The following is a 27,804-nucleotide window of genomic DNA, read 5'->3' as shown; positions in this document are numbered from 1 at the left end:
ACTCTGACTTCATCTTTTGAGTGCTGCAAGCTGGCAGGCATGAGCCAAACCATCTCCTAAGAAGAAATAGTAGCATGTTGACTTTATGCAGTTATGCAAAGGGCTGTGGTTGGAGACTCAAATGAAGAACCTTAGGGGCTCAGGCAAAGAGTGAGAAAGAGCTGTTGAAGGGGAGGGGAAAAAAGAAAGATCAGTTCTTTCAATCTTCAATCTTCCCAACTTCTAATCCATGGCAACCTGGTGCTAAGGACAGCTGAGGGAGATGCACATCATCAACAGGTCTCTCAGCTGCCTTGGCTACTCACCCACCCTTTGGGCTTCCCTGGCTGTTGGGGGCTCTGTATTTATACTGCACTCCCCAGATACTGCAGTGGTGGCTGAGGTATAAATACTGCCAGACAGCGATCTGTCACTCCTGTCACTGTCCTGACAGGCCCCAGGATGGCACTAATACGGGCTAGCAGTGGGTTTCTGTGCTGGGAGAATTCTGAGCTGCTTTCTGACACCATGAATTCTCCCACTGCTGAGCTCCCACCTTGGGATTCAGTGCCTGCATGTACAGTGAGGGAAGCTGGGACAACCCTGGGACAAACCTCCTTTGTTGCTGCCAGCATTGTTTTGAGCTGTGCCATGATAGACATGGGCTGTAAGGCTTGCTGGTCCTATAGCAGTGAAGGAGAGTACAAACCTTCATGGGCCTGCTAACATACTGTTTATTTTGGGCAGAACTGGCTCCTCTCCAAGTGGTGCAGAGCACAGCTTTGAGGCAGTCATGCTTCACTCTGCTTTTGCAAACAGGCACCTGAGCAGGGAAACCAGTCACAGGCACCCCTGGAGAGTGGTCACAGGCTTCTGGAGATGTGATGATGGTCAGGAGCTCTCAGAGATCCTTTTTGGGGAGCATTAATCAGAAAGGTAAATGCTCTCTGAATGAATGAAGGCACCTGCTATTTTGTGAGAAATCCTGAATATAATTCTAGTATAGTCACATGAAATCAAGTAAAGGGAGTGGACAGAGAGGAGAGACAGCAATGACAGTTTGTAATTTCTGAGGGGTATGAGCATCCTGAAACTCTTTGAGGAAATATCTAAGGGTCCATCAATCACTGCTAAGGGATTGCTCTGAATCCCTCCCCTTCCACTCAGGAGAGTTGCAGCTGTCCAGGTAAGCCATAAAGGTGGCTTGTCACCCACATTTAAAGACCAGATTTAAATTTCTGCAATGTGAAGTCTGGAGCCAGAGGAGTGGAAAAATGGAATTTTCCTTCTTGGCAGATTTGCCAGACTTTGTCAGACAGCTACAGAGTTGACTATCACCTAGTCAGGGTAATGTTTGTTTGTTTTATGCTTTAATGAGGAGAAAAACACAGGATTTCAGGTAGATGTACTCTTTGTGTAGTTGTTATATCACAGCATCCTTGCCTCATCCCAGCAGGAGCAGCAAATAAGGGATGCAAGCTGCAGACCAAACAAATGTAACATGGCTGATGCTGTTCTTACTTTACACCTAGACCTCCAGGCTGCCTTGCTTTGGGCCAAGGGAGGTCAGAGGGAAGAATGAGAGGTTCAGAAGGTCACATCCATGTCTTGGGGATTAGCCAGGGACTTCTGGTTTGCCTGTTTGCACCAGGCTGTACCCCTACCTTCTCAATGAAGACAGAATTAAAATTGCCTTTCAAGTCAATTTCAGTCATTCATCAAAATCAAAGACTTTGAGCATTTCTGTGGCACTAGGAAAAGAATAATACCATGAGAGAACGTAAAGGAGTGCAGAAGTTATGAGGGCAGAAAACATTCTTCCAAGCACACTTCTTTTTCCTACCATTTTAACTTCATTACCAACAAGCTCACGGTGTGGTAAGTGCTTTTACCACTTGCACTAAAGCAGCAGTGAAGGACAAAAAATTGTTACTAAAAGAAAAATACAGGCAATCTCATACCTTTTATAAAACTAAGCATCAGAACAGTCTTTTGTTCCTAGTTACTTTAGAGTAGATAAAATATATCTAATTCTGAACTATTGGGTAAGAAAATTATGTGCATTTGATATATGCTTTGAGATACCACTGGGGGAAAAAATCCTTTGATATACAACATGGAGAAAGAGCCTTTAAATCACTGAAGCTTTCTGTGTTGGGGGGTGGAAATGATGGGCAAGTGTTTCCATAATGCCAGCAGAGGAAGGATGGATGAGAGTAGCCCCAGACACTGAAGCAGCATAATAACACACCTGGGGGGCTTGGGTGCTAAAAGCAGTCTGTGAACTCTAGGGAAACATGAGAGCAAAGGAAAGCTCAGATGTTTTCTTGCAGCACAGGACATGCACCACCAAACTTGTAGGCAAATGTTCAGGGAGGCAGAGAAGATATAAAAGAGTAATGACAGGGTTGGTAGGAACTATCTACAGGGTAGAAGTAATGAAGAAGGGAAGATGGAAGAAAGAGACAACCTGGAGTGGAGAGGTGAGAGGCAGGTAATAAAAGAGAAAGGCCAGAGCCTCGTTGTTGGTTGTAGTCATAGTGCTAGCAATTACTTTTTGCAGACTGCATTTAAATAACTTACAGTACCTGCAGATTGTGGTGTAAACAGCTGCTCCTCCTAAAGCTAATATCATTGAGGAGAAATAAAAGAGGGAATTTGTAAACACATGTCAGTCTCAGGGAACCTAATGCAACCTATAGGTTAAGAATATCTGATGGATTTGCTCCTGGGTTTAAGTAGGGAATTGTATTACAGTTTTAAGAATGGTGGTAGGGAATATATATTTTCATTAGAATGAGAATTAAAATCTTTATCTTTGGCTTAATTAAAATTATATCATTCTTTAACACTAAGTGCCTCTGGATCATATACAATCTGTGGTAGAGGAAATGAAGTTCCATTGCAATCTGTTGCTCCCAAAATGATGCAGTATAACAAAGTCCCTATGATGCATTAATGCATGTGTGTACCCAGGAGGAGGGAAGCACCAGCAGGCAGGAGCTGGAGAAAGCTGTCTGAGGAAGAAGCAGGAGTGCCAGCCTTCCTCTAAAGTGCTGCCTGGGTGCTGGGCAGGTGGTAAGGAACTATACATTGCTTGCACTGTTGGGAAGCAGGACAGGGATGGCATTTGCTGGACACAGTGCCACCATTCTCCATATCATGCTGCAGAAGAGCCTGTTTGGGAGAACAGTCGGAGGGAAGGGAACTCTTGCTTTTCTCAGTGCCAAAGCACTAATGGCATATCCCCATTGTTTTATGGGCTGGATTGGAAGGACAAGGGATTTCAGAAATGTGAGACTCCATCAGAACAGGCTCAGGAGGCCACTGAGAGCTGTGTAGTGACAGAGACACAGGTAGAAGACAAGAGGTGTATGATGGCAGGGGACAAGCTGGGGAGACCCTGCTCAGCGCTCCTCATCCTGAGCACCTCCCATGCTGGAGAATTTCCTCACAGGGCATGTGATGATGCACAGCAGCACCTCATCCTTGCCCTGCAAGGAGAGAGAAAGGCTTGGCCCAGAGGAGCTGGCTCTCTCTGCAGGTCTTTTCATGCCAATAGCTGCCAGGCCTGTGTGCCCATCTCCCCGGTGCCAAGGCTGCTGGGTCCCCAGGGAAGTGACCCCTGTTGTACTTAGAGAACAGCAGATGGCCTTTCCTCAGAGCTTGGGCTGACAAAAGGAATGGAGCAATGTCAGCCTCCACGGCCTGTCTGCCCTGTGAAGGTATTTCTGTTTGGGTGAACCAATGTACAGAAGGGTAATATTAAATTCTGGCATATAAACAAGCATATAAAAATATTGGGGGAAAATTAAAGTCAGAACAGCCTGTGGAGATCATCCAGTCCAGCTTCCATCCATAAGTCTGTTGCCCACTCTCTGTGCACCTATAGGGCACTTGAATGAGTTTTTAAGAATAGTTTTTGTCAGTGCAGTAATTGCATCATAATTATCTCCTTATGTAGCCATAAAAGCGAGGATGATGATTCAGAGGAAAAAGAAGACAAAATTCCATCAGAGCTCTTAACTCATAATCCCCCAGAATTAACATCAGAGGTCAACCACAGCTCGGAATCTGGAATGTTACCCACTGATGTGTGTGGGTTTGCATCTGGTCTTTTGGTTAAGTATTCAAAATAAGTTATGTATTCAAAATTATTTATGTAGTCAGAAAACATATAGCCTTAGTGAATTAAGTAGTGCTTGTTCACACTTCCTTAAAGACACTTTTAAGGAAGTCTTTTAGAAAGTTCCTTCTTTTGACATAACCCTTCCATTCATATACAAGTAGATTCAGGCACCCTTCTCTAAGACTCATGTGTCTGCTCTGTATCACAAGCTTTGTTGATGATATAGGAGTTGTTTTGGGGTTTTTGTGATTTAAACAAGTGTGGGATGATTTTATGATTAAAAAGACAGAAGTGTGGGATAGAATGCTATGCTCCCCATAGTCTCCCTTTCCTGCCCAACACCTCCATCCCAGGGAGTATTTTACTTCCTGAGAAAGCAGGTCATTTGAGATGTAAATTAAAGTTTAGATTTCCTTGCTGTGTGGCAAGGAAAGCCATCCCCTTGGATCTGGGTAGCTGGCCACCTAAAAAAGCGCCATAGTTAACTCTGAGGGTGTCAGCAGGTAGCTCTTATTGATGAGTGACATAACTGGTTGTGGTTTCTTCCTGGACGGATATCTGCACCTAAAAATAAATGTGACACAGTTTGTGTTTTTAGCAAGATGGCACAAATACTTTTCAAACTACTCTGTTGACTAGAAAACAATTGCACTTCACCCTCTGATGAGTGCTGGCACCTGCTGCCTCCTGAAGTTTATTTGCAGCATGAATCATCAGCAGGGCCTTGAAGTGCCATCAGTCCATTTTAGGCTCTGAAGACCTGGAACACATGAAGACCTGGCCTTTTATGGACTCCACCTGGAAGCCCATCTTCTGCTGAGGCATCTGAGTCTTTCTTTTGTTCCTTGTCCTGTGTCCCTCCAGTGGGAAGGGCCTGTAACCTGTATATCCAAACGATGGAGCTCAGGCTGCTGTGGCTGCAGTTTCTGGTCACTCCAGGGCAGTGGCAGCTCCCTTTGGCTCCAGCAATCCCTGCTGAGGACCTCAGTTTCCAGATTGCCATCTCACTGTGCAGAGGCCAAGTACCAAGCAATCTTTGCCACCCTGTGGCCTGTAGAGGAAATGAATGAAATGCCATCACATCCACAAACTATAGGAGCAGCGAAAAGGATCTTTCTGTACAAACACATACAAGCTTTACTCATCAAAAATGGGGTCAAAGCTGGTCTGTTCTATTACTTTCAGAGAGAAATGTTGTGTGTTATATTCTTCCCCAAACTACTAGTGTCTTTATAGCCATAATCTCTTCAAGTATTTCTGCACGCATTTTGCCATAGTCAGAAATTATTTGCAACCTAGGGATACAAGGATCACAAGATTCTCTACCTCAGAGCTGCAGAAACTCGATACTTTTGAATGCCCTTGGATACTAGCAGTGCTGTGCAGCGGGCACTAGGTGTTATTATAGTAGCACTTACTCAGCTAGGCTGCCCTGAGGGGCATGCTAAGAAATAGATTGGTCCCTTAGGAAAGGGAGGGAAGGCAAACCATGATGTGGCATGGTTTCCCAGGCCACAGGGAGGAAAGCAGCATGAACTCCATGTCTCTGTGAGCCTGACTGAGGCTGTTTGCACGGGCAGTAAATTCAGAGTTTCCAGTGAAAGAAGAGCACACATGCAAGGGAGCAGGGTGTCGGGGTGCCAAATTTAACATCAGGTGAGCTGGCTCTGGAGTCAGCAGCAGTGTAGGCACCACACCAAGCCCTGTGCAGGAGGGAGCTGCCTTGGCTGAATGCAGTGGTCACAGTGGGATACAGTCCTTGTCCCTGGGGTCTGTGCTGCTGCACAGCAAGGTCAGGAGGTGCAGGAATGTGTAAGGATGGGGGACACACTCACCCTGAGCCACCCTGCACGTTCTGGGTGTCCTTGGGTACCTTTTGCCATGCACACTGCTCCCGTGTGCCAGAGCCTCTCAAATAGCTCCTGAGAGCTGCTCCGCTACCCCCACGCTCCTGCACTAAGACAAGACAGCTGCAACTGATCTCTCTTCCCCTTTGCCACCTACTTCAGCCAGGCACGGCTGGCAAGGGTTTCGCTTTCCTTAAAACTCCCAAATGTCTCCTGCCCTGAATGAACATGACCCTGCAGAGCTTGATTAGACTGTCTACCGCCCACAGCATTTCGGTATGATTGACTTAGACCCTGAGCGCTTTGAACCTGCTCTTCCTGACCTGGATTAAAGCTGTTAAAATATGGGCACAACAGATGTCTCTTCTGTCCCACAGGTGCCAATCTGCCCCTTAGGTGCCCCTAAATGCATCTCCCATGTTGCTGCTTTGCAGGGGACTCTGCAAGGTCCCTGCAGACACTGGCCTCATTCAGGAGAATGCCAGGTGTTAGCTTGTTTAAAACGTGGTTTCATCATGCAGTATTGCAATAATTTGCCTGTAAGAGGCAAACAACTGAACTGAACATAAGCCATAAATTACAGCTGGGAGGCAAGAAGATGTTGGAAAAATCCACAGCAACCTGAATTTTTCTGGGACTTTCCATGAGACTGTCAGATCAGTTTGAAAGAGTTCAAATAAATCAAGTTCCCATCCGTACCCTGCAAGAGCAAAAGCAGCTCAGCTTTGCCTCATTCTAGGCAAAAGTAGTCAAGCATTTTGGGCAGAGGTCGCTTCTAATCCCTCAGTGGGAAGCTGTGCCTTCTGTCTCTTTGCACCATTTGGAACATTTTAAGGCAACAAGGACTGTATTTTAGGCCCAGCACAGCAGAAGGATAGTGACCACCTGATGAAGGCTACTGAAGCCTCACTGGGACCTTCTGGACAGAAACTTTTCATTGCCTCTCCTCTGTGCCACTGCACAAGCAGTCCACACAAAGGACCCAAGCATAGCCTTGTTCTGGGCTGCCTTCAAGTGCAGGAGGTGAATTTTATCAGGATGCTGGTGAAGTTGGCTGCTTCTGGCTCAGGGCTCTGTGAATGTCTAATGAAGGTCAGAGTATTCTCCCTGATGGTTATCAGTGCTGCTGGTCAGATGTAACAAGAGATGTGTGAAAGCACAGGCTCTGTTCTGCTCAACAGGCTAAAGTGAGAGCAGGGAAGGGATTGTGGCAGATATTTCCTCCCATCTGGCAGCTCTGAGAGCGCACTCTGTATGGAGAGCTCACTTTCCATATGGGAAGGTCAAACGAACTTCACACTTACTAAATTTTATTAGCCAATTTTTTACATCCTTCCTGATGGCTCTACCACATGGTTAGCTTGAGCTCTTCATCCTTCATTAACAGTGATAATGATGATCATTTTTACACTTAGCTCCCAGTCCCTATAAAAAAGCCTTGACCATGGGGATGCCTGAGGGCTGTTCAGCCTGTACTAACTATGCTTTTGTGCAGACATGGTGCATTTACTTACCCTGCAGATTAAAGCACTCTAAAATACCTCATTGCTTAGCTCACCCTGCAAAGTTGGAACTAAAAAAATCTGGGTAAAATAAACCCAAAGAGAAAGAGGCTTTCCAAGAGAAAACCAATAATTATACATTTGTAGTGACTTAGCTGAAACTTGCTGTGGAAGCATTCTGCAATCAGTCTGTCACCAAAATGTGCTGTATTTTGAAAGGGATATCTTGTACTTACTGTATGATTTTAGCAGAAACCCACAGCTGCACTGCAACTTTGCCATGACGAGGTAGAATTGGTGTTGTGTTCTGGTATGTAAGTTGGTTTTCAGCATCAGCTCTCATTAAGAAATTACCTGTGATTTAATAGTAGAATTTGACCATGACCAGTGGATGCTTCAGACCAGTACATCTAGCTACACTGTTTTAAAAACATCTGATTAATTTTCAACTTTAAATGTTTGGGATTGGCAAAAAAATTAACTTCTAATCAAGAGCCAAGAATTTAACACGTACCTTGTCTGAGGTGTTGCTGTGATTATTGACAGCATCACAAACTTTGGCTTGCTTTTTCCACACTTCAATATTGTTTTATGGAATAAAACTTTGGCCTGCTTTTTCACATTTTCCCCTTCAATATTATTTTAAACCAATATTGATCAAAATGGAAGCAGCCCCCAACAGTCAGACTACAACAGCAATTCGCCTAACAACTGATGGGTCCTCTAGAAAACATCAACAATTCAGGGCTTTTATTGTGAATTTATGAATTAAGGTTTTTTCTAATGCCCTGACTTTGCTAGTAACCTTTGAAGTGCAGGGCTGTGCTGAAAACATCTGTTGATCTTTATACAGTGCCTCTATAAATAGCTAGTGCAGCTATTGCATCCCGCCTCAACACTAGGGTGACAAAACCACATTAATGTGTCCTCAAAAAATAAAATGTCCGTGGACAATACCAGGTTCTTAAGGCAAAAAACTTCATTTGTCTCACTTCTTTTTATTATTCCTGTCTTCTACTGAGATATACTTTGGTCCTACCCAGCACAGAGGAGATAATGGGGATTCTTGCTATGGTACACTGCATTTAAAATTAGACTAAGTAGAGCTGCTAAAATGCTGCCTGATCAATACAAACCCAACACTGTACAGTGCCATACTTTTTTGTTTAGAAACTTGGGCCAGGTAATGTCCAGCTGGGTGGAAATCTCTATCTGGTGCCTAGTGAAAGTGCTGGAACAGCCAGTGCTGCAGGTTATTCAGCAGGTGGAGCAAGCATTCAGTTGTGCTTTCATGCTGGTGTAAATCTGGAGATGTGCTGTAAAACCAACAGAACAACTGTTCCCCGGGTCAAAATGGGAGAAGGTTCACATCCAGGGGCACCTGATCATTGGGAAGTACCCAGACAAGAGCCCAGGATATAGTTTTATATCTCTTGTTTGCAAATACAAAAAAATGGCATAAACTTTTTTGTTTAAAGAATGTTGTGTTTTACTTCTGTAAATGATACTCATTTGCAGGGAAACACCCTGCACAAAAAGAGCAGCAAGGTTATAGAATTCTAGAAAACTTTGGACTCAGTGATCATTGTGGGTTCCTTCCAACTCAGAATTTTCCATGAATCTGTGAATCAGAGCATTGTCACTCTTGCACCGAGGTTGGGGCAGGCACAGGCAAGAGGCAGGATCGTAGCAAAGGCGAAGAAGGCTTTATTCAAACGAACCGCGCGGTTTTTATAGAGTGGTGCCATAGGTTCTATTCTACTGGCTAACTAACAGAAACATCTTTCTCACACACTGTCCTTGAGAGGAACAGAAAAATAAAATAGAAAAACGCTACCTGCAAATTGTTTATAGTCAACAGGTTATCACATCTTTTCAGCTTTTTAAAACTTTTCACAAGCCGCTGGGAGAAATGCTTGCCATTTCTCTCTCTCTGTCCCATGGCATCCACAGAGCATTATAAGGAATATTAATAGTTCTGCTGGCTTTTCTGATTGCTAATGGAGCAGGGGGATGATGTCCTCCCAAAACAAAGCCACAGTTTTTGGCTGCAGTCACAGGTTTTATCATCCTCTGACAAGCACAATAGGAAAAGCTATTTTTTGAACTTGTAGTGGTTTCCTTTTTGAGATATTCTTTTAACACAGGTGTATTTTTAATATGCTCCTACTAAGTATTTTTTTCACTACTTCCAGTACTTAACTTTATAAACATGAAATCCAAAAATGAGATATGGCCAGAATGTGATAAAGGACAGGTATATCTTCACCTCTTACAGCAGCATACTCTGACAGTACGGAATATTCAGCTCCCCAACCATCTCCTGAGAAACCAAGCTTAGGAACCAAACTACTTTGTTAAAAACAAGAATGTCATGACTTTCTTCTACGCTGGTACCCAGAAAGCTCTTTGTGAAAGCTCAGAGTGGCTCATCTTCAGAGGGCATTAATGCATGTGGGGGCAGAACATGTGCCTGCGCCTTGTCTGTCTGGCTTTTGTGTACAAACCTTGTCTGTAGAGGTTTTGTACATGTGCCTGTGCCTTGTCTGTTTGGCTCGTGTGCCAGCTGCAAGAGCGTGTGCTGCAGGGTGGCAAAGCTGCCTAACAGACGAAGGCAGCTGCCAGGAGAGCTGCTGCTGATCTCCCAGCTACTTCTCCCGTAACCTTGGATGACCATGGTTTCTGGGTAAAGGGAGAGAACATGAACCTGTGGATTAGGATCTGATAAATCGTGCCTTTGCCCCAAACCTACGTGATCAGTTCTATCACGCCCAGTAAGCAATGGCCTCAGTCGCGTAACCTGAGAGCTTGGCCACGTACAGTAGAGATCAGCTTGGGTCTGCTGGGCTCAGTCTATGGGCTGTACTCTCTCCATGGCTGTACAGCTCTTCTCAGGTTGCCATCACATCCCTGTAACTGCTTTTGGCTCTATCTGATGGCTAAAACAACTGTACGGCCGCAACAGGATACGTGTTAAGTAAGGCTTTGTTGTCAAGTGATGCTGGATTTCTGCCCAACCACTTTAAGTGCCCATCCTCTTCAACATATCCACGGGAGGAGGGATGGAGGTTTCAGCAGAGAGCAGTGATTTGTCCAAAAAGATCAGCACGTGCTTCCTTTCATCAGCCAGGGATAAAAAATCATTACGCTGTGTTCTCTGCTTGCTTTCTATATTCAATTCATGTGACTTACTGCATGGAAAGTTAAGTGGGTTGAACTGCTGGTGCACCAGAATAAGACCTTAATGGACTCCTCTTTTTCCAGCATGGAGAGGAACATGCCCTAGTTGAATGCATTTCAACCAGGGCTCAGGAGTTCATTCAAGCTAAAAATATCCCTACAGTGCTGTCAAGGTATCAGGCACGAAGCTTAAATATAACTACAGTTTTTCCATACAGACCCACTCATATGGGTTTATACCATTCAATAAAACAGCACAAGGCGCAGAGTAGATTTCATTTACTTTCCCTTTAACTACATAGGCTCAGCCAGATCACTGATCCCAGCTTGGACACAGCAATCCATCTGGCAGATCTTTTTACTGAGACCCCACAGTACTCATAATTATGTATACAATACATGCCTTTTTGCACCAAAGTGACTCATCTGAAGTAAAAACTTAATTACTGTCTGCTAATGACAGACCAGCTGGGATTTTAGGTGGGTTGAACTCTCCCTTTGCCAGTTGTTCTTAAAGTTTTGGTGAAAAGTTATACTCTACAAGCCTTTTCTCCTTTCTGGGCTTAGTCTTGGCAGGGTCAGGACATAGGAATGGAAATATGTAAAGTAAAGGGATAAAACTCAGCTAAAGCTGTAGTTTTCTTATCTTCTAAAGTACAGAGTAGCAGGTGTAAAATAGCTTTTGGGGGAAAAATAAATCTAGGCTTGCTCTTATTTTAAAATTATTTTTAATCACTTTCTCACCACAAATGCTGAAACAAACAAATCTCTCTGACAAGGAGAGCATGCTCAGGTTTGGCCCTTGAAGGGTCTTCCCTCTTGCAGAAGGGACTGTGTTGTGATGATGAGGGGAAAATGCTCACATAAAGATACGCAGTGATGAGATGCCCCAACCTACCTGCTCTGCTTTTGGGGGTGAACAAATGGCCAGCACCCCAGCTAGCCAATTTAAAGCTGTCTCAGGAGTCTCTGTGCTGGTGCTGCCCTGCAGCCAGCAGCTAGTACAGTTGTTACTTGTGTCACTGACTAGCAACCTTTTGGGCCATCTAGGCTTGTGCTGCTAGTAAAAGATAACAATTACCAGAGTGTGGCCAAATACAATTTCCAGCTGGTCACTTCACTAACTGAACACTTCAGACCTATCTGTTAATTTGGGTTAAATTCAGCAAATGGTTCATAAGAGGAGAAAGAGTTGTTAAGTGTTCAAATTTTCTGAAACAGAGAGGGGTTTTTTCTTTATTTTCCCAAACTGGATGCACAGAGAGGTTTGGAAACCATTCAGAGACAGGAAGGGGAAGGCTTTCCTTCTTATTTTCCTCACCCTTGAGAGTTATACAAGCAGAATACGATCCATGCTCAGTTCCATGATCCCCCAGCCATGATGTGCTGGTGCAGGGGGAGGGATAAGAAGCCACTTGGCAACTGCAAGAGCCTCTGAGCAGAAGAGGCTTCTTTGGAGAGGGAATGCTGCCCCATGGGGGCTGGTTTGGCCCTGGGCTCTGGGGCTGAGGGAAGACGAGTGACCTGTAGCATCCAGCTGGGCTCTATGGGGAGCCCATCACTCCAGAGGGTTTGCACACCAGCCCTCATTGCTGAGCAGCCACAGACTTGGGTCACAAAGTGGACAAATACTTCCGTATTTTGACAGAATGAACTCCACAGCAGCCAGTATTTGCCCAAAATTCACCCTGCCTCAATACCAGGATGATCAATTTATTAATGGAGAGCCTCCACTAAGGCGACACTTGAGGAGGAGGTTGGAGCATGCTGCAGAGAGGAGAATTGCCAGGAGGGTGTGGGGGGAGATGTGCTCAGTGTCTGCCCAGCCTGGGGATGTAAGTCACAGGGATTTCAGAGGGCTCATCGCTTCCTGGGAAGCACTCAACACCTCCCAGGATCAGGCCTGCACGCTCTGTGCAGAGCACCCTACAAAACCCCACACCCCTGGGAGCTGAGACACCATCTGTGTTCTCAAAATGCTGTGGCAAAGCAAAGTAGCAGACCTGGAGAGAGAGCTTCCTTGCAGAATAGAGAATACACCATTTTTGTGCTTAAAGTATTCCTATTTTTCCTAATTTTTAAAAATATTCCTATTTTACACTGTTGAAAAAGGAAGGAATTGTGGGAAACACTGAAGTGGATAAGCAAATATCTAGCACATCTATAGATAGATGATGTCTGTTTTGTGTAACTATAGATAATATGCTATAGCATATCTACAGCTATGTTTTGTTTGAGAGATATTGTATGTGTTGAGGCAAAACTTAAAATTGCAGTTTAATGAAAATTGCATTAAGCTTCAGCATGACAAGAACTGCTCAGTTGATGAAGGATGTGTTCAGGTGCTTGCAGTATTCTAGAGGGTGAATTAACTCATTGCACAAGGTTAAAAAAAAAAGCCAACAAATCCAGACTTGGTGTTGATACTGCTTTTTGGAGAAACAGTATTAAGACGAGAGAGATGTTTGTACTGCAAACTAAAAAGTACTTTTGCTCTGGTTAGATACACAAAGGCTTACTCTTTTACTCTCAGGATGCACGTGCACCTCTGTTAAATGTATGTATTTGACGACAAGCTCTTCTGGACAGGCTGTCCTCCTGTTCTATGGAGAAATACAGTTTCTCTAAGTTAAACTGTGTTAAAGTTCCTGTAGAAACTTTTACTATTTCTGTTTCTGTGGCTAGCTACTAAGAGTTGATGTTTTATGTATTTTTTGCAAAGCATAGGCATTAAAATTTGTGTAACTTTCAATAACATATTCTGCAGAAAAATATGCAAAACCTTTGGAAAGTAAAATTACAGAATAATGCCTCACATAAATAACCTTTTCTTACCTCACTTGTATCTGAATGTGGGGAGCTACTTACACATTTTTCATCCCTGTGAGATCTAGAAGGATCAAGAACAAAATAAAAAAAAAAAATTAAAGAAGTAGTCCAATTTAAATAAATCCCTAGCTCTAGTATTACTCAGCTTCTGCCAAGCTATCATTTTCCAGTCTCATAAAACTGTCATGTCATTAGCGTTTTGGGATGGTCTCCTTATAAACCTGACCTTTACAATGGATTTTACACGTGGATTTAAAAATCTTATTCTTACTTTGCTCTGCAGTTGCCTGATGTACTGACTAAAAGGTTTTGCCAGATGGAAACTGGCTGGATTTATAAGTCCCCACTAGGCAGCCAGCTCCTCACCTGCAGTTCTTTAATTTGCAAGCCAAGGGAGGGGGTGGAGAAGCATACACAAAAGCATGGATGTGACCTTAATTCCGGGCAGGCGCGTCCCATGCGGATCATAATGGTGTTTATTGAGCTGCCCTATATTTAGCCCCTCCATCCCGAGAGAGCTTTGCCCTGGGGGCTGCTTGATCCCCCTTGTCAGTGCCAGGGGTGGGAGGCACTTTAGCTGCCTTCTGCTCTAAGCCCAGTGAGAAATGCCTGGGCACAGCGGCCGCACGCAGCCAGCCAGTGACCAAACATAGCCCCGTGGCAGGAGCTGTAACCAGCAGGGATCACTTTCCACAGGCCCTCCCGACATTATTTATTGAACACTGGGAGCAAATTAATCCCAATCCCACGCTGGCTGCTCTCCAAAGCATGGCAATTTCATGTTACAGTCTCGGACCAGATTTGCAATTGACTGCTGGAGCGCGCATTCCTCTGTAGGAGCTCTTCTTTGTCAACAAATTGTTGCCAGAGTTCAGAACCCCTCTGCAAAGCAGTTGGTTGTATCAAGCAATGGTATTATCCCATATAAAAGCAGACTGAGTGCTTGTATTTTTAATTCTAAAGTTAGTGGGAAAAAAATTGGTACCACTTTATGTTTTCGTGTGATGGCCCCTGGCCAGTTAAAAGATGGACTTTTTAAAAAGTTAAAATAATAAAACTAGATTCAACAAAATCTAGTGATAAAAATAAGAAACTAACAAACCATGAGAAAATTAAGAAAGATACCTTGAATATAAATAAGATGCATTTTAAAGTATTACACAAAACATCATAAAAATATAATCCACATTGCTTCAAGAGATAATGCCTTGTTTTCTCATGTCCAAATACCCTGAACTTTGCAGGCAGGTTTTTAGCCTGAACTTTTCAGCTGAAATCTATCTCTATAATCAGTTTTGTGTCGTTTTAATGAATGGTCATAAATCATCTCTCTTTCCCCCCACCAGCTTGGCTGATAACAACTCAAGGAAAGGTCATGGTTTCGGGTTTTTTGGCAATCATCTCCACAGTTCCAATAATCAGATACATCTGCAGTTCTCGGGTTACCCAATAATACTGTACGAAGAATAGGGTCACTGAGGAAAGTTCATTTCCAAAGCAGGTCCATGATTGGGGATTTGAACAGACCCAGCCACCTGAGAGAATTGCTCCTGTGGAAAGGGACTTTGAGAGACCTGGGGGAAGGAGCAGCAAAGTTGAAATCAGTCTGTGTAACTTCAGTTCCTGGAGAAATGTGGGCTTAAACTTACACTCTCTGTAGGCAAAGAGAGAGAGACATAAAGAGCAGATAAATAATGGGGGAGTTTGATGGGATTTGTTCTTGGTGAGTTCTTCTAAAATGGGCAATGGGCTTTTCAGAGAGAGTAGAAATGGTGTTTGCCTTTCCCAGGGCATGATTCTGTTTGTTAGCCAGGTAGGGAAGCACTGTGAAGGTGAAATTATGAGGTGAGAAAAGCCTGCTTTGATTGTGCTTGAAGATCAATTACAAATACTGCATCATTTGTGTTAGCAGTGAACTTATGGGGGTCAACCCCATTGTGGTGGTTCAGTATTTTCATTAGCACCTGGCAGAAGAATGGAAAGCATGCTCAGGATAGGGCCCAAGCTGAAGGACACGGTCATGCCAACATGAAAACAATGGATGTTACTCAGGGATGGAGGAGCAGGACACAAAATTGTTCCTTCTCACTGTGGGGGAGGCTCCACCTGGTATCTTGTAGGCGCCACTTCTCACTGCCCCTGCAGACGGGATAAAGGACATCTGAGGAGCAGAGATGGGAGATGCAGCTGGTATGTCCCATGGGTAAAGATAAAGTGAACCTAGGCCTAGGGAAAGCTGGAGATTGAAGGAAGCACACGGGCCACCCTTAGTTACGAAAAACCCTGTAGCACAGAGTGGGAATCTTCTTCTTCCTCCATCTGTGGCAGAAATAATGGAATGACAGCAAGGAGAAGCCAGATAGACCTGAGGACCATTTTTCTGATGGTATATGGACAATCAGGTACCAGGGAATTGGCCTGGGGAAGCCATGAAGGGTCTGCAAGCAGAGGTTTGTCAGGGCAGGCTGGGCAGGCACCTGTCAGGACGTTTGTGAAAGCAATAAAGTGTTTATAATTAGTCTTATTCAACAGATTCCCACAGTTTGCACGTGCTATTGCTGTCTACTTGTAATAGCCACCAGAACATTCTCTTGTGTCACTGACATTGTAGATGCAGTTTAATCTGTCGTGCACAAAATTCAGCAAGTATTTGATTTATTTTGTCTGAGGAGCAGACACCCCATATAAATACATGAACACATATTTAGACTGTACTTGCAGCACTACTGAAAAGTGGGGCTGAAATCTAAACTCGTGCTGGGATTATGTTCCTGCCTGTTTGGTTTGGCATGAGATTTTGGGGTCTGGAAGAGAAGGATGGGTAGCAAGGGGGAGGATCTGGTTTAGAAACATATATATCATCTGCAGCCCTTGTAAGGCACCCGGCAGGAGCTGCTAATAGCAAGGGCCGGAGGGAGCTGCGGGCAGGGCAGGGGCTGCTGCTCCACCGGCGCTTCAGCCGCTGCCGCTCGCCGGGCTCAGTTACACGGGAATACGCGGCACAGCGCGGGGCAGCGGCCAGAACTCGATCCTGTCTCATCCTGGGAGGAAAAGCGGCCTCCCATTCGGAGAGCCACGCCAAGGTCTTTGCATCACGCAAGCTCAAGCACTCAGGGTTAGGGTCTTGAAATCCACCCAGCTCTGGAGTTCCTTTAGAAAGGTCTGACACTCACTGAGAGAGAGAGCTCTGCCAGGAAGGAGTGCACATTTGGTTTCCATTTGCAGGCTGAGTGTTAAGAGCCCCTCAATCTCTTCTACAGGCTCAGATGGAAAGGGAAAGAAAGATCCCCTTGACTGGCATAGTCTCTATGACAGAAAGGCCTGAGCCACCCAGGTGTTGGTTTTCACTTAGTTTTTGCTCAGTACTTTTTCAGTCAGACCCTTGCTACAAGCTGTAAGAAATACCATTTTAGTGCAAGCTACAAAAATCTCATTTTATTCCCACTTGGTTTTGCTAGAAAGCTTCCACACCAACACACGTGTGTGGGTATTGTATTTCCTCTCAGTATATCTGGTAGCACCTGGAGATGGATAATGTGTGCTGGGCTGCACTGTTTATTGCTAAGCCACAAATCCACCTCTTCCATTCCAAAGGGAAGTTTGCTCCCTCCTTCTTGGGTACTAGTCCTGAGAGAAAATCAGGATGTTGTTTTCAGTTTTCCCTTCTCCTTAACACACACATAGACAAATACGTCTAAATTCCAGTAATGCTATTTTTTTGCTTTGATTTCAAATATTACCACAGAGCTCACCCTGACAATGTGCAACGTTACCAAAACACTACCAAGAGAAAAACTTAATCCAGCAGTATTCAAATACTACTCAAGAGAATAATCAGCCAAAAATTAAAGTTTCTCCCTATGACTCTATCATTCTTCACCTCTCTGAACCTATAGCGAGCTGGTTTTTGCTGTGTGCACAGAATTCAACAGAATCCTTGAGCTGTTTCCTTATTTTTTTGTGAAAGACATCACTTCCCATGCAAGAAGGCATAACTTGTCCTGCAGACCATCTTAGTTACAGGAACAGTGTTTGTCTTCTCCATGAAAATAATATTTTGATTTTTCTTCTGTATTAGTCTGATTTTTATAACTCCTTAGTGATGAATTAACACTGTAATAACTAAAATATGTAAAGTGGTATTAACATTTCCTAAGGTTAAATTAACAGATTAATATTTTACCTTTCCCTAGTCAGAGAAAGCTCAACTGAATACTCCCCCACCAGTTGTTCACTTCCCTGTCTCAGTAAAAGTGGAAAAAACCCCTATGCCTTCCTCTGTATGGTCTCCTATGTAACTATATAGTTACAGTCTCCCTCATTCTTCACCTCTTGGTTCTGCTTTTAAGTGCTTCTTCTCAAATCCCTTTTAAATCCCACTTCCCTGCTACTTCCATGAGTAATGTATTTTAAGGTGCAGAGCTAATTCAGCCTCTCTACATTTTCCCCACCACCTTTACCTGTCTGACCTAACCTCTATGAGCAAAAGACAGAATGTGGTTAAAGAGGGTGTGTTGTTATTTTTAGCGGAAAGTTTAAAAGTGAAGTACCTACTGTGTTACAAGAGGCACTAAACACACAGGTTCTCTGTGATTTGAGGACAGGTTCAGTAACTCTTCATGGCAGATTTGGATGCAGAAATCTTAGACTTTGGTACCTTTAGTGATTGAGAGATATTTAAAGGTAGAAACCACAAGACAGTAATTGATGCTGACATGTGCCTCAGCTGAGTATTGCTAGAATCATCAGGATGACATGTTATTTACTGATATCCCACATTATTAACCAAATCACATTGATCTGATTATTGATCAGTGGAGATGTCACGCCAGCACAGAGCAAGAAATTGCTGTTTGCGAGATGTGATGGAGCTGCAGTTTTCCTGTGTACTTTTCACTGTGACCAAACAGGTCTAACACTTTGCTTGCTGGAGAGTTTTCCTGGCAGCTGTAATAGATACAGAAAAAAACATAACCCCAAGATCATCTAGCCCTTTGCAAAGCTGCTGAAGCACTCTGATCCCTTGTGAGGCAGTGCCACAGGGGAGCAGTCCTGGGGAGCCAGCACGGGGGCCAAGCTGTGCACCCAGGCTTTGGGTGCGATGCATGGAGACTATTAGACACTTCCAGAACAGGCTTTACAAAAGCTGACACTATGGTAGCTAAGAGGAAAGGCTGGAGAGAAGGCATTAAGCCTTAACCCCATGGAATTTTACGCTTTGCTCGAGGCCAGACTCGCAGCAAAGCATCTCTGAGGAGCTGGCACTGCATCAGAGCAGAAATCTGTGATACAAAAAAGAGAGGAGGAAATCCTTCTCATTTTCCCCCACTCTTCTAACACCATACAGTGATTAGAGCACTTAAGCTGGGTGTCAGAGACTCACTTTTTACAAATGACATTAGGATTTGTGTGGCTCTGTACCCTGTAGCAATGTCTTAATGCCACGGGAAATACCCAGATCTGACAGCCTATGGCATGCAGGCCTCCAGGACTAGCCCTGACTGAAAGTGGAGAGGAACAGGTGTGGATTTAAGTATGTATTTTTGTCACCAGGGGCATGAATTCCCTGTGCTGGAGACATCAGCATGTTATAAACATACATGTATTAGTGCTCCATTGTGGTCTCTGCCTCAGCTGGGAGAGTCATTGCCCAGGTTTGTAAGATTGAGTAGATTAAGGTCAAGATACCACCAAAGGAAAAGGGCAGAGAAAACCATCTCAGGACTATAGCTAGAAACTGGACTGTGAAAATAGATAAATAAAGAGTCAAGTTTCAGTGCTCATTTTGGTAGGGATCTTTTCTGGGGATCTTGGCAGGAATACATGAACAACTGTTACTCAAAAAAACAACACCACTCTCAATTGTGCAGGTTTGGGGAGCAAAGATCTGATTCATTGTGTACTCTTAATGCAGGAAAACCAAAGAGCAGAGAGGAGAGTGAAGTGTGAGAGACTGACACCTGAGACCCTGGTTAGGGAGATCAGAGTGTGGGGCATTGAGAACTTGGGGTGGAGACCTTGCTTGAGAGGAGGCATCTGGTAGAAGGCAGAGCAGAAGGCCAGGCTGCTACAGCTGCCAGCAGTCACCCAAGTACAATGAATGATCAGGGTTTAAAATGCATTCCTTGGCATCCCAGGCATTTGGAAAGGGCTGTATTTGAGGATCTACTCTTAGCCCATCATCAATTGAAACTAAGATGTCTCTTAATATTGTGCTAAAATATTGTCTTTCTCTAGTTATATCATGATTTTATTGTGCTGCTTGAGACAGAGGGGCACACCTGTAAAGCGTGTGGATGGACACAAACCCAGTGAAGTTGTTTGGGGATGAGGATGCCACTTACCACAGCTCTGTGGAGAACTGCAGTGACTGTGTGCACCAGGGGAGTTGAAGCTACACAAACCCGGGCTGAGGTTGAGGAAGCCTAGTGACCAGAAAAGCTGGTGCCCAGCTTCTCATTAACAGCACACTGGGGGCAGGACAGAGTCAGTAAGGACAGGAATCAGTTATCCCTGCTGCCTAGGGAGAGCCTCACTGCACGTGACCTGACTTGCTCCAAACCCTTCAGGTTTGGAGGATGTGTCTTTCTGTTAAAATATCACGTGATGCTTCAGTAATATTTTTCCATCCTGTCAATCTACAGCCTAAGAAATGACCATGTCTCTATGTAGAGTACTAAAAGTTGGACCCACCTCACTTGTTTTCCTCCAGGCAGCAGAGACCCTTATCTAAAACAGGCTATGAACAAGCCCTTGCTGCAGGGAGCCTCCTAGCTACAAGGTGGGATGAGGAGCTGGGAGCACTGGGAAACCCTTGTTTTGACATGGATGGCGTCAGCTTTGCATCTTGGCTCCTCTATTCCTGTGGCATCCCTGGCAGAGCTGCACACCATGCCGGTGCATGCAGCTGGAAGGTCCTGGATCCTGGTAATCACTTAAGGGATTTCCACAACTCTCCTGCACCTCAGTTCAGTGTTACCAGCCCAATGCCAGCTTGCTCACCTTAGTGTTCAAGTACCATAAATTTGTGATGGTTTTTTTTAAGCTGCAAACGTAGGATGTTTTCTGGATTGTGTACCAGTGGGCTGCTCCTTAACATTGCTTGCTTTCCTTTGTTTCTCCTCCTCAGTGTTTAACAGCTTGCCTTTTCAAAACTTCCATGGTGCTGGACTGATTTTTGGTTTGTCATCCTGGGGACCGCTCAGTGAAGCTCTCAGCCACCAAAGGTCAGGCATGCCACAGAAATGCCTATTAATAGGTCTTAGGTGCTGGTTGTGTCTAAACCGGCATTTCTTGGAAAGAGAAAGATGACCGGTGGCTCTCTGGACTGCTGCAAAGGTGCAGGGCCAGACTGCCATCCATAGGGTGTCCCTATGCAACGACTGGGGACACAGGGTGCAGAGGGATAGCTTAGGGAAGAAAATAGCGGTTTAGCCACTGCTACGTGTAGAACGAGGGTGCACTTGCTGTTGACACGCTGCGGGCTCAGACAGTGCCCTGGGAGTTGTCTCCTGCAGCCGGTGTCGCCGGCTCCCCGGGGAGCTGGGCAGTGGCAGCATCTTTGCAGGCATGGGAAGCTATCCCCTTCCAAGGGGTGTCCGGACGCCTTTATTCCGGGGAAACACGGATGTTTAAAATAGGATTTCAGACGGCCTAAGTGACGCCGGCTCTATGTATAGTCTGCGCCTGGGGCCGTCCAAGTGAAGACCATCTCGGAAAACCCGTAGGACATGGGCCCGTCCCGGGATGTGCAGGGCCAGCTCTCCCGCGGTGGTCGGACCGGCTGCCCTGTGCCGCGGGGGGCTGCGGGGGGAGCTGAGCCCGGCACGACCCCTCCGCCCCCCGGCGGCGATGCCCGCCCGGGCCGGGAGCCGGCGCGCCGGGCGGAGGAGGGGACGAGAGAGGAGGGCGAGAAGGGGAGGGGAGGGCAGGGCGTGGGCGGCCGCTGCCCCCCCGTCCCCGCCGGCACGTGCCTGCCCGCCCCCGCGGGCCACTGCCGCGCCCCGACGGCCCCGGCATGGACGCGCCCGACCAGCGGCCCGCTAGCCCCCGAGCCGGCCCGGAGGGCGCGGCGGCGGAACGGGACCCGAGCACAAACCCGAGCCCGAACCCCGGCCCGGAGGCGCCCATACAGGAGGAGAGGGCGGCGGCGTACGTGGAGATCCGCGGTTCGCCGCAGGGGCCGGAGGAGAGCCGCCAGAAGCCCGAACTGGCCCCGGCCGGCGCTGCGGAGGGAGCGTCCGGTTCCGCACCGGACAGCGGAGCCGGTGGAACCGGGGATGGCGACTCGGCGAGCGGCGGACCCCCGGGGGAGGAAGCGGGGCCAGCATCCTCGGACCACGGGCGGGATCGCCCTCCTTCCCCGGCGGCGGCGGAATGCGGCGCTGACACCGGCCCCGGTTCCGTGGAAGCGGCGGGGAGCGGCGGGACGCCGGAGGCGGGGGGCTGCCCGGAGTCCTCCTCCTCCTCCTGCCCCTCGCCCGTGACCAAGGCGGACGACTTTCCTGCAATGGGCGACCCGGTGTCGACGGAGGGCAAAACCTCCTCGTCGTCCTTCGGCTACGAAAGCGAAGTGGAGGATGAGGTCGCGGGGCGCAAGGCGACTCCCCCCGGCGCCCCCCCGGGCTCCCTTCCCGGCGGCGGCCGCGACGAGGCGCACTATATCAGCACGCAGGAGATCCAGCTCAGCGAGGTGGACCACGACATGGACTTCGACGCGGGGCTGGCCGCCCGCTGGGACTTCGAGGATAACAACGTGATCTACTCCTTCGTTGACTACGCCTCCTTCGGGAGCGACGAGACCCCGGGGGACACGCTGACGGAGGAGGAGGAGAATAGCTGCTACCTTAGCACGACCACCAGCGACCCCAACAACCAGACGGACAGCATCGACAACACCAGCAGCACCGAGATCGTCAGCCTTACCTCCGAACACGACACCCCCGGCGCGGACAAGCGCGCCAGCTCGGGGGAAAGCCGGTCCAAGCAGCCCGGCCGCACCGGCGGGAGCCCGGGCGCCCAGCTTCTCCTATCAATCAAAGCCGCATCCCGGGCTATAAATGAGTCTAGCAACGTGCACGGAAAGCAAAACACTGTTTACGCTGCCAAGCATGAAGGCGACATGAGTCTCCGTGTCGCCGCGGCTCCCGACCGCAGTGCGAGTTTAAAACAGGATGCGGTCCGCGACCACGCGAAAAAGTTCATCGCGGTGCCCGCGCGGCTGCAGACGCGGTGCGGGGCCGCCAGGGCAGGGGAGCACTCGAGCGGCGCCTCCAGCGCCGTCAGCGAGCTGGACGATGCCGACAAAGAGGTGCGAAACCTTACGGCCAGGGCTTTCCGCAGCCTGGCGTACCCCTATTTCGACACCCTGCGCCCCGGCTCCCGCGCCTCCTCCGCCTCCCTGTCCGACAATGCCCTGGGCATCAACCGCTGGTCCACCTACCTGGACCTCAAGTGCGGCAGTCTGGGGCCAAGAGCCGAGCCCAGCCTGCTGCGCTCCGGCCGCTCGCAGACCAAAGCCCTCGAGTTCGTGGTCAGCAAGCTCGACGGGGAGATCGCCCACGTCGAAACGCCGCGGCGGCTGCGGGCGGGTTCCCAGGTGGTGACCCTGCTGGACCTCGGCGAGGCCGCCGAGGCCGGGGAGCCGCCGGCGGCGGAGGGCGGCGGGAAGGGCTCCAGCAAGAAGTCCAGGTTCGCCTCCAGCCTCCTCAAAAACGTCATCTCCAAGAAGATGCAGCTGGAGCACGAGTTCAAGATGGAGCGGGGCGAGATCACCGACACCTCCTACACCCGGCCGGGCGCGGGCCGGGAGCCTGAGCCCACCGGCGGCAGCGCCGGCCGGGAGCGGCATCGGGAGGGTGGCGTGCAGCGGCAGAACTCCCGGCACTCGGAGGGCGGCTCGGACTGCACCGCGGCGCCGGCGGAGGATGCGGGCGAGGGCGGCGGGGGCCGCTCTCCAGCCTCCAAGGCGTCGACGCCCCGCGAGGGGAACCGCAGCCTGGACCGGGCGCTGTCGGAGGAGCTGTGCGAGGTGAAGCGTAGCGCCTCGGAGGCCATCAAGGCCACCTTCCTCCGCAGCCAGAACAGCGCCTTCAGGTCCTGGAAGGAGCGGGAGGCGGAAAGGAAGGAGGAGAGGGCGCCCGTCGGCAAGCTGAAACTTTCTCCCAAGAACGACTGGCGAGCCGACCTGGGTGAGATCTCTGCCGGCAAGTCCACCAAGATGTCCCGCCTGTTCGTCCCCGCCATTCAGCACACCCCTCGGGAGAAGGATCCCGGCAAGAGGGCGACCAAGTGCTCCGCCGCGGCCGCCGCCGTGTCCTCGGCCGCCGCCGGCGCTGCCGCCACCTCGCCCCCCGCCGCCAAGCCCAAAGCCCCTGAGATCAAGATCAGCCTGGGCAGCGTGCAGCAGCCCCGGGACGCCGCTTTCAGCATCGCCCAGCTGCTGACGCCGCAGATCGCAGGCCGGCCGCCGGAGGAGAGCAGGGGGCAGCCGCTCAAGCCTCTCAAGGCCGCCGACGGCACGGACAAAGTGCCGCAATTCCTGGTGCGCGACGTTAGGGACAGCAAGTACAGAGCCCAGGGGATCCTCCACCAGGTGCGGGACGTGCGGAAGCTCATCAAAAGCTCCTACAGCGCTGACTCGGGAGATAACAGCAGCGACAAGGGCAGCGGCGCCTCCGAGCAAGGCGGCCCGGAGCAGAAGCCCCGGCAGCAGCTGGTCATCGCCGGTGTGCCCAGGTCGCTCTCCCCCGTGGTCATCACCTGCCAGGCGGTCGGCCACACCGGCACCAAGCCCACCGAGGCGGGGGCCAAGGCGGCGGGCAGGGCGCCCGCCTGCCCCCCGGAGGGCACCGTGCTGGTGCACCGCACCTCGGGCAGGCTGCCAGTGGCCACCATCGCCCCCAACAAGAGCGATGCTCGCCAGCCGGCTGTGCTCAAGATAGTTTCCAAATCCTCCGCGCCCTGGCGGCATCAGCCGCCGCCGCCACCACCGCCCCCCGAGAGGGGCCGGGGACCGGAGGAGGACCCGCGGGAGGAGAGCAAGGCAGCGCCTGTGCAGAACGCGCTGGAGAAGCTGACGGCGGCGGTGCGGAGCATGGAGGAGCTCTACAGCTTCAACAAGCGCGAGTGGAAGCGCAAGAGCGACCCTCTGCCCATCACCGACAGCCACGTCCTCTCCCTTATCGCCAGCCAGGAGCGGGGCGCCGGGTCCCGACCCACTGCGTCTGCCGCTCCGCCCCAGCCGCCACCAGCAGACAAAGCGGAGGAGCCGTCGGGCAAGGGTACGAGCAGCGAGCGGCTGCCCCGCCGCCCCTCCAACAGCACCACCGACAAGGTCTCGGCCAAGGCGGCCGCCTTCGAGAGCCTGGCCCGGCAGCGGCAGCGCGGCCCGCCACCACCCCGCGCCGAGCCCTCGGCCGCCCCTCGCGCCCTCCTCACGCTGCGCGGGGCGGGCGGAGCCGCAGCCCCCGGGCCGGCCAAGCTCCCCCCCGAGGGCGGCCCGCGGGGCCCGGCACCGCCGCGCTCCCCTCGGCCGCCCGCGGGCGGCGGCGGCGGCGATGCGGAGCGCGGCCCCGACTGCGGGAACTATCTGTCGCTGCCGCTGAAGGCGGCCGCCGAGCCCGGCTCCCCCGCGTCCGCGGGGGGCACGGAGGGCGGCGGCGTCCGCCCCAGCCCGGTGTCGGCGTCAGCGGCGGCGGCGGCGCTGTGCGGCCCGCAGCCCTTCGGCGCTGCCAAGCGCCCCGGCAGCCCCAGACCGCAGCCCGGACCCCCGCCCGCCGAGGAGCCCCCCGCCGCCGCCCCGCCGCCCGCCGAGGGTCCCCCCGCCGCCCTGTACCGCCCGCCGCTGCCCTTCGCCGCCCTGCCCGGCGCCGCGCCGCCGCCGCTGCTCTGCTTCTCGCCCTCCGTGCCCGCCGCGGCCACAGCGGCCGAGCCCTTCCCGCAGACGCAGCGCAAGGTGCTGCTGGACGTGAGCACCGGGCAGTACTACCTGGTGGACACGCCCGTGCAGCAGCCCCTCAAGCGGCGCCTCTTCGACCCCGAGACCGGGCAGTACGTGGAGGTGCCGGTGCCCCAGCAGCCGGCCGTGGCTCCCGTCCCGCTGCCTCTCTCGCCCCTTGCCCTCAATGCCGGCGCCTATGGCGCCACGTACATGCTCTACCCCGGGCTCCTGCCCGCCGCCACCGTGCTGCCCGCCGGCTCCCTGCAGCGCCCGCTGTCCCACTCGGGCAGCGATGGCAGCGCCCCCGCAGAGCCCGGCAGCCCCGCCGCGCCAGAAGCAGCTTTTGCCGAGAGCCCCTACTACGTGGCCACCAGCAAGGGCCCGCCGCCGCCGCGGCACGGGGCGGCCGAGGCGAAGCCGGTCATCAGCATCACAGCGCCGGCCACCGGCCCGCGGATCGTCGCGCCGCCCTCCTTCGACGGCACCACCATGCGCTTCGTGGTGGAGCACCGGTGAAGAGCGCGGGTGAGTGGGTGCTGCCTGTCGGGCACGGCAGTCACCGGTGATGGTCAGGGCAGAGCGGGTTAATGGCCACATGACAGCAGTGCCACAGCTTCTTCTCAGGGCAGAGAGGGTCCACAGAGGGGCCCTCACTAGGGTGTAAAATATAGGAAGGCCAGGCAGACCCCTTGGTGCAGTTCGGTATAACTTGGAGCTTCCTTTTTAGCAGTTTCAGAGAAGCACACCATAGCCACTCATCACACAATATTTGTGCAACCCCATGGCTGGGGCACCTCCCATTGCTCCCGGAGATGGCAGCATGGTTGGGCATCTCTGGGTCCATCATCTGTACCCATCTTGCAAGGCATGAAAGAGCCCCTTCACCTTGGTACCACATCCTCCTCTTGTCTCACCTCTCACCTCTTCCTCCCAAGGAGAGGCGAGCACCTCTCTCTTTCCCCTTGTACCTTTTTCTCCCCAACTTCAAGAAGAGTGGGAGAGGGGTCTAATAGAAGCAAACCCTTATTTTGGGTCCTTCTTGTTAGTGGGGTGGGGAGCAGGATGCATGGAGCAGTCCCAGGTGAGCTCTCCTGGAGCCAAGGGGCTGCTGGCAGGGGTAGAGGTGCTCACAGCTGCCAGAGCTGCAGGAGGGCTCCCCGGGGCACTGCTGCAAAGCACAGTTTTACACAGCAGCTCTGAGCTCGTGGTGCCAGAGTCCTGACAGTGCCCAGCTACCTGGAGCTGTAACCCAGGGCCAGCCTCCAAATTCAGAGATGTGCATGCAGGGACACTGAGTACCTGTCCTGGAGCAAGGAGGATGGCACAGGACTGGGCACACAGCCCGCACTGAAACCAGTGTGGTGCAGTGTGTCCTGTGCAAAATAACCAAAGAATGGTGACATTTCATTTTAAAAGACCTGAAATATTACAGAGTGCCTTCAGGACTGGTGTCACTGCTCCCTCTGCCTCTTGCATTAGAATACATGGCTCATCTTTATCACGTGCAGTATTAGGCAGAACTGCCAAATCTGTGGCTTTCCAAGAATTCACAGAGTTGGTTTTTTGGTGTATATGAAAAGGCAAACAGTGGAAGAGTGGCAGCAGCCAGAAGTTTGGGTTTGTCACCAGTTTATGCTGAGCTTTGCCCAGTTGCATGCCTGAGGGTAAATTTTGTCCTCCAGCACTTGGGTTATTTATTTTGCTTTAATTTTTTTTTTTTTTTTTTTTTTTTTTAGTTTGCATCACATAGTAGATTATTTGTTGAATGAAACCTTATCAATGTGATTTGTACACTTACTTCTCTGCTTGTAATTATTTTATCTTGAAAGTTCCACTTTTTTATCCTGGCTGTGGATGAAGTTGTTTTCATTGGCCCTTATGGGTCACTCAGGACAGACAACATGCCAGTCTAACTTGAGCTCTGCTGTGCTGCTTGAGTTCATCTTGCCAGTGAAGTCAGAGAACCTGGTTGAAATGGCAACAAGTGGTTCATTATTTTCCCTTTGGTCTGGAGGCTGAATTGAGATGGCTAGCAGAAGGAATTTGTTAGATTTCAGATTAGAGATGTGATGTTTTTGAAAAGGTAGAGTATATAGTAGATGTATTTGCAACAGTAACTAAACAAAACCCTCCAGCTTTTTTTGTGTCTTTTTCACTCTTTAAAAGTGAAAAACATAGTATTTCCTGGTGTGCCCTGCCCCTCAGTTCCCAAAGGCTTATCCTGGTATCATGTATTTAGCTTGCCTTCAGTGCCTGGTGAGGCAGGTGATGCTCTCACCAAATTGCTCTTTCTCCCTGGTGAAGTTAAAACAGCAGCCCTGCTTTGTTGTGCTGTGTCAGAGCTCTGCCACTGCAGAACTGTGTTAAAGCTGCCCCAAAACACTGGTGCTGCATGCT

At 49.7% G+C, this 27,804-nt stretch overlaps 1 protein-coding gene across 1 annotated transcript in view; it reads right to left on the bottom strand.

The window, feature by feature from the left end:
- The window catches only part of DAPP1 (dual adaptor of phosphotyrosine and 3-phosphoinositides 1), a 55,243-nt gene extending 32,057 nt beyond the window's left edge, over positions 1-23,186 (bottom strand). Inside the window, exon 1 of the mRNA XM_050974216.1 lies at positions 22,909-23,186. Within this exon, the coding sequence (XP_050830173.1) occupies positions 22,909-23,186 (278 nt within the window). The remainder of the gene's footprint in view (positions 1-22,908) is intronic.
- Between the last annotated feature and the right edge of the window lie 4,618 nt (positions 23,187-27,804).

Source organism: Serinus canaria, chromosome 4, assembly GCF_022539315.1.
Source record: "Serinus canaria isolate serCan28SL12 chromosome 4, serCan2020, whole genome shotgun sequence".
Taxonomy (NCBI): Eukaryota; Metazoa; Chordata; class Aves; order Passeriformes; family Fringillidae; genus Serinus; species Serinus canaria.
This window is presented reverse-complemented; position numbering and strand designations above follow the sequence as displayed.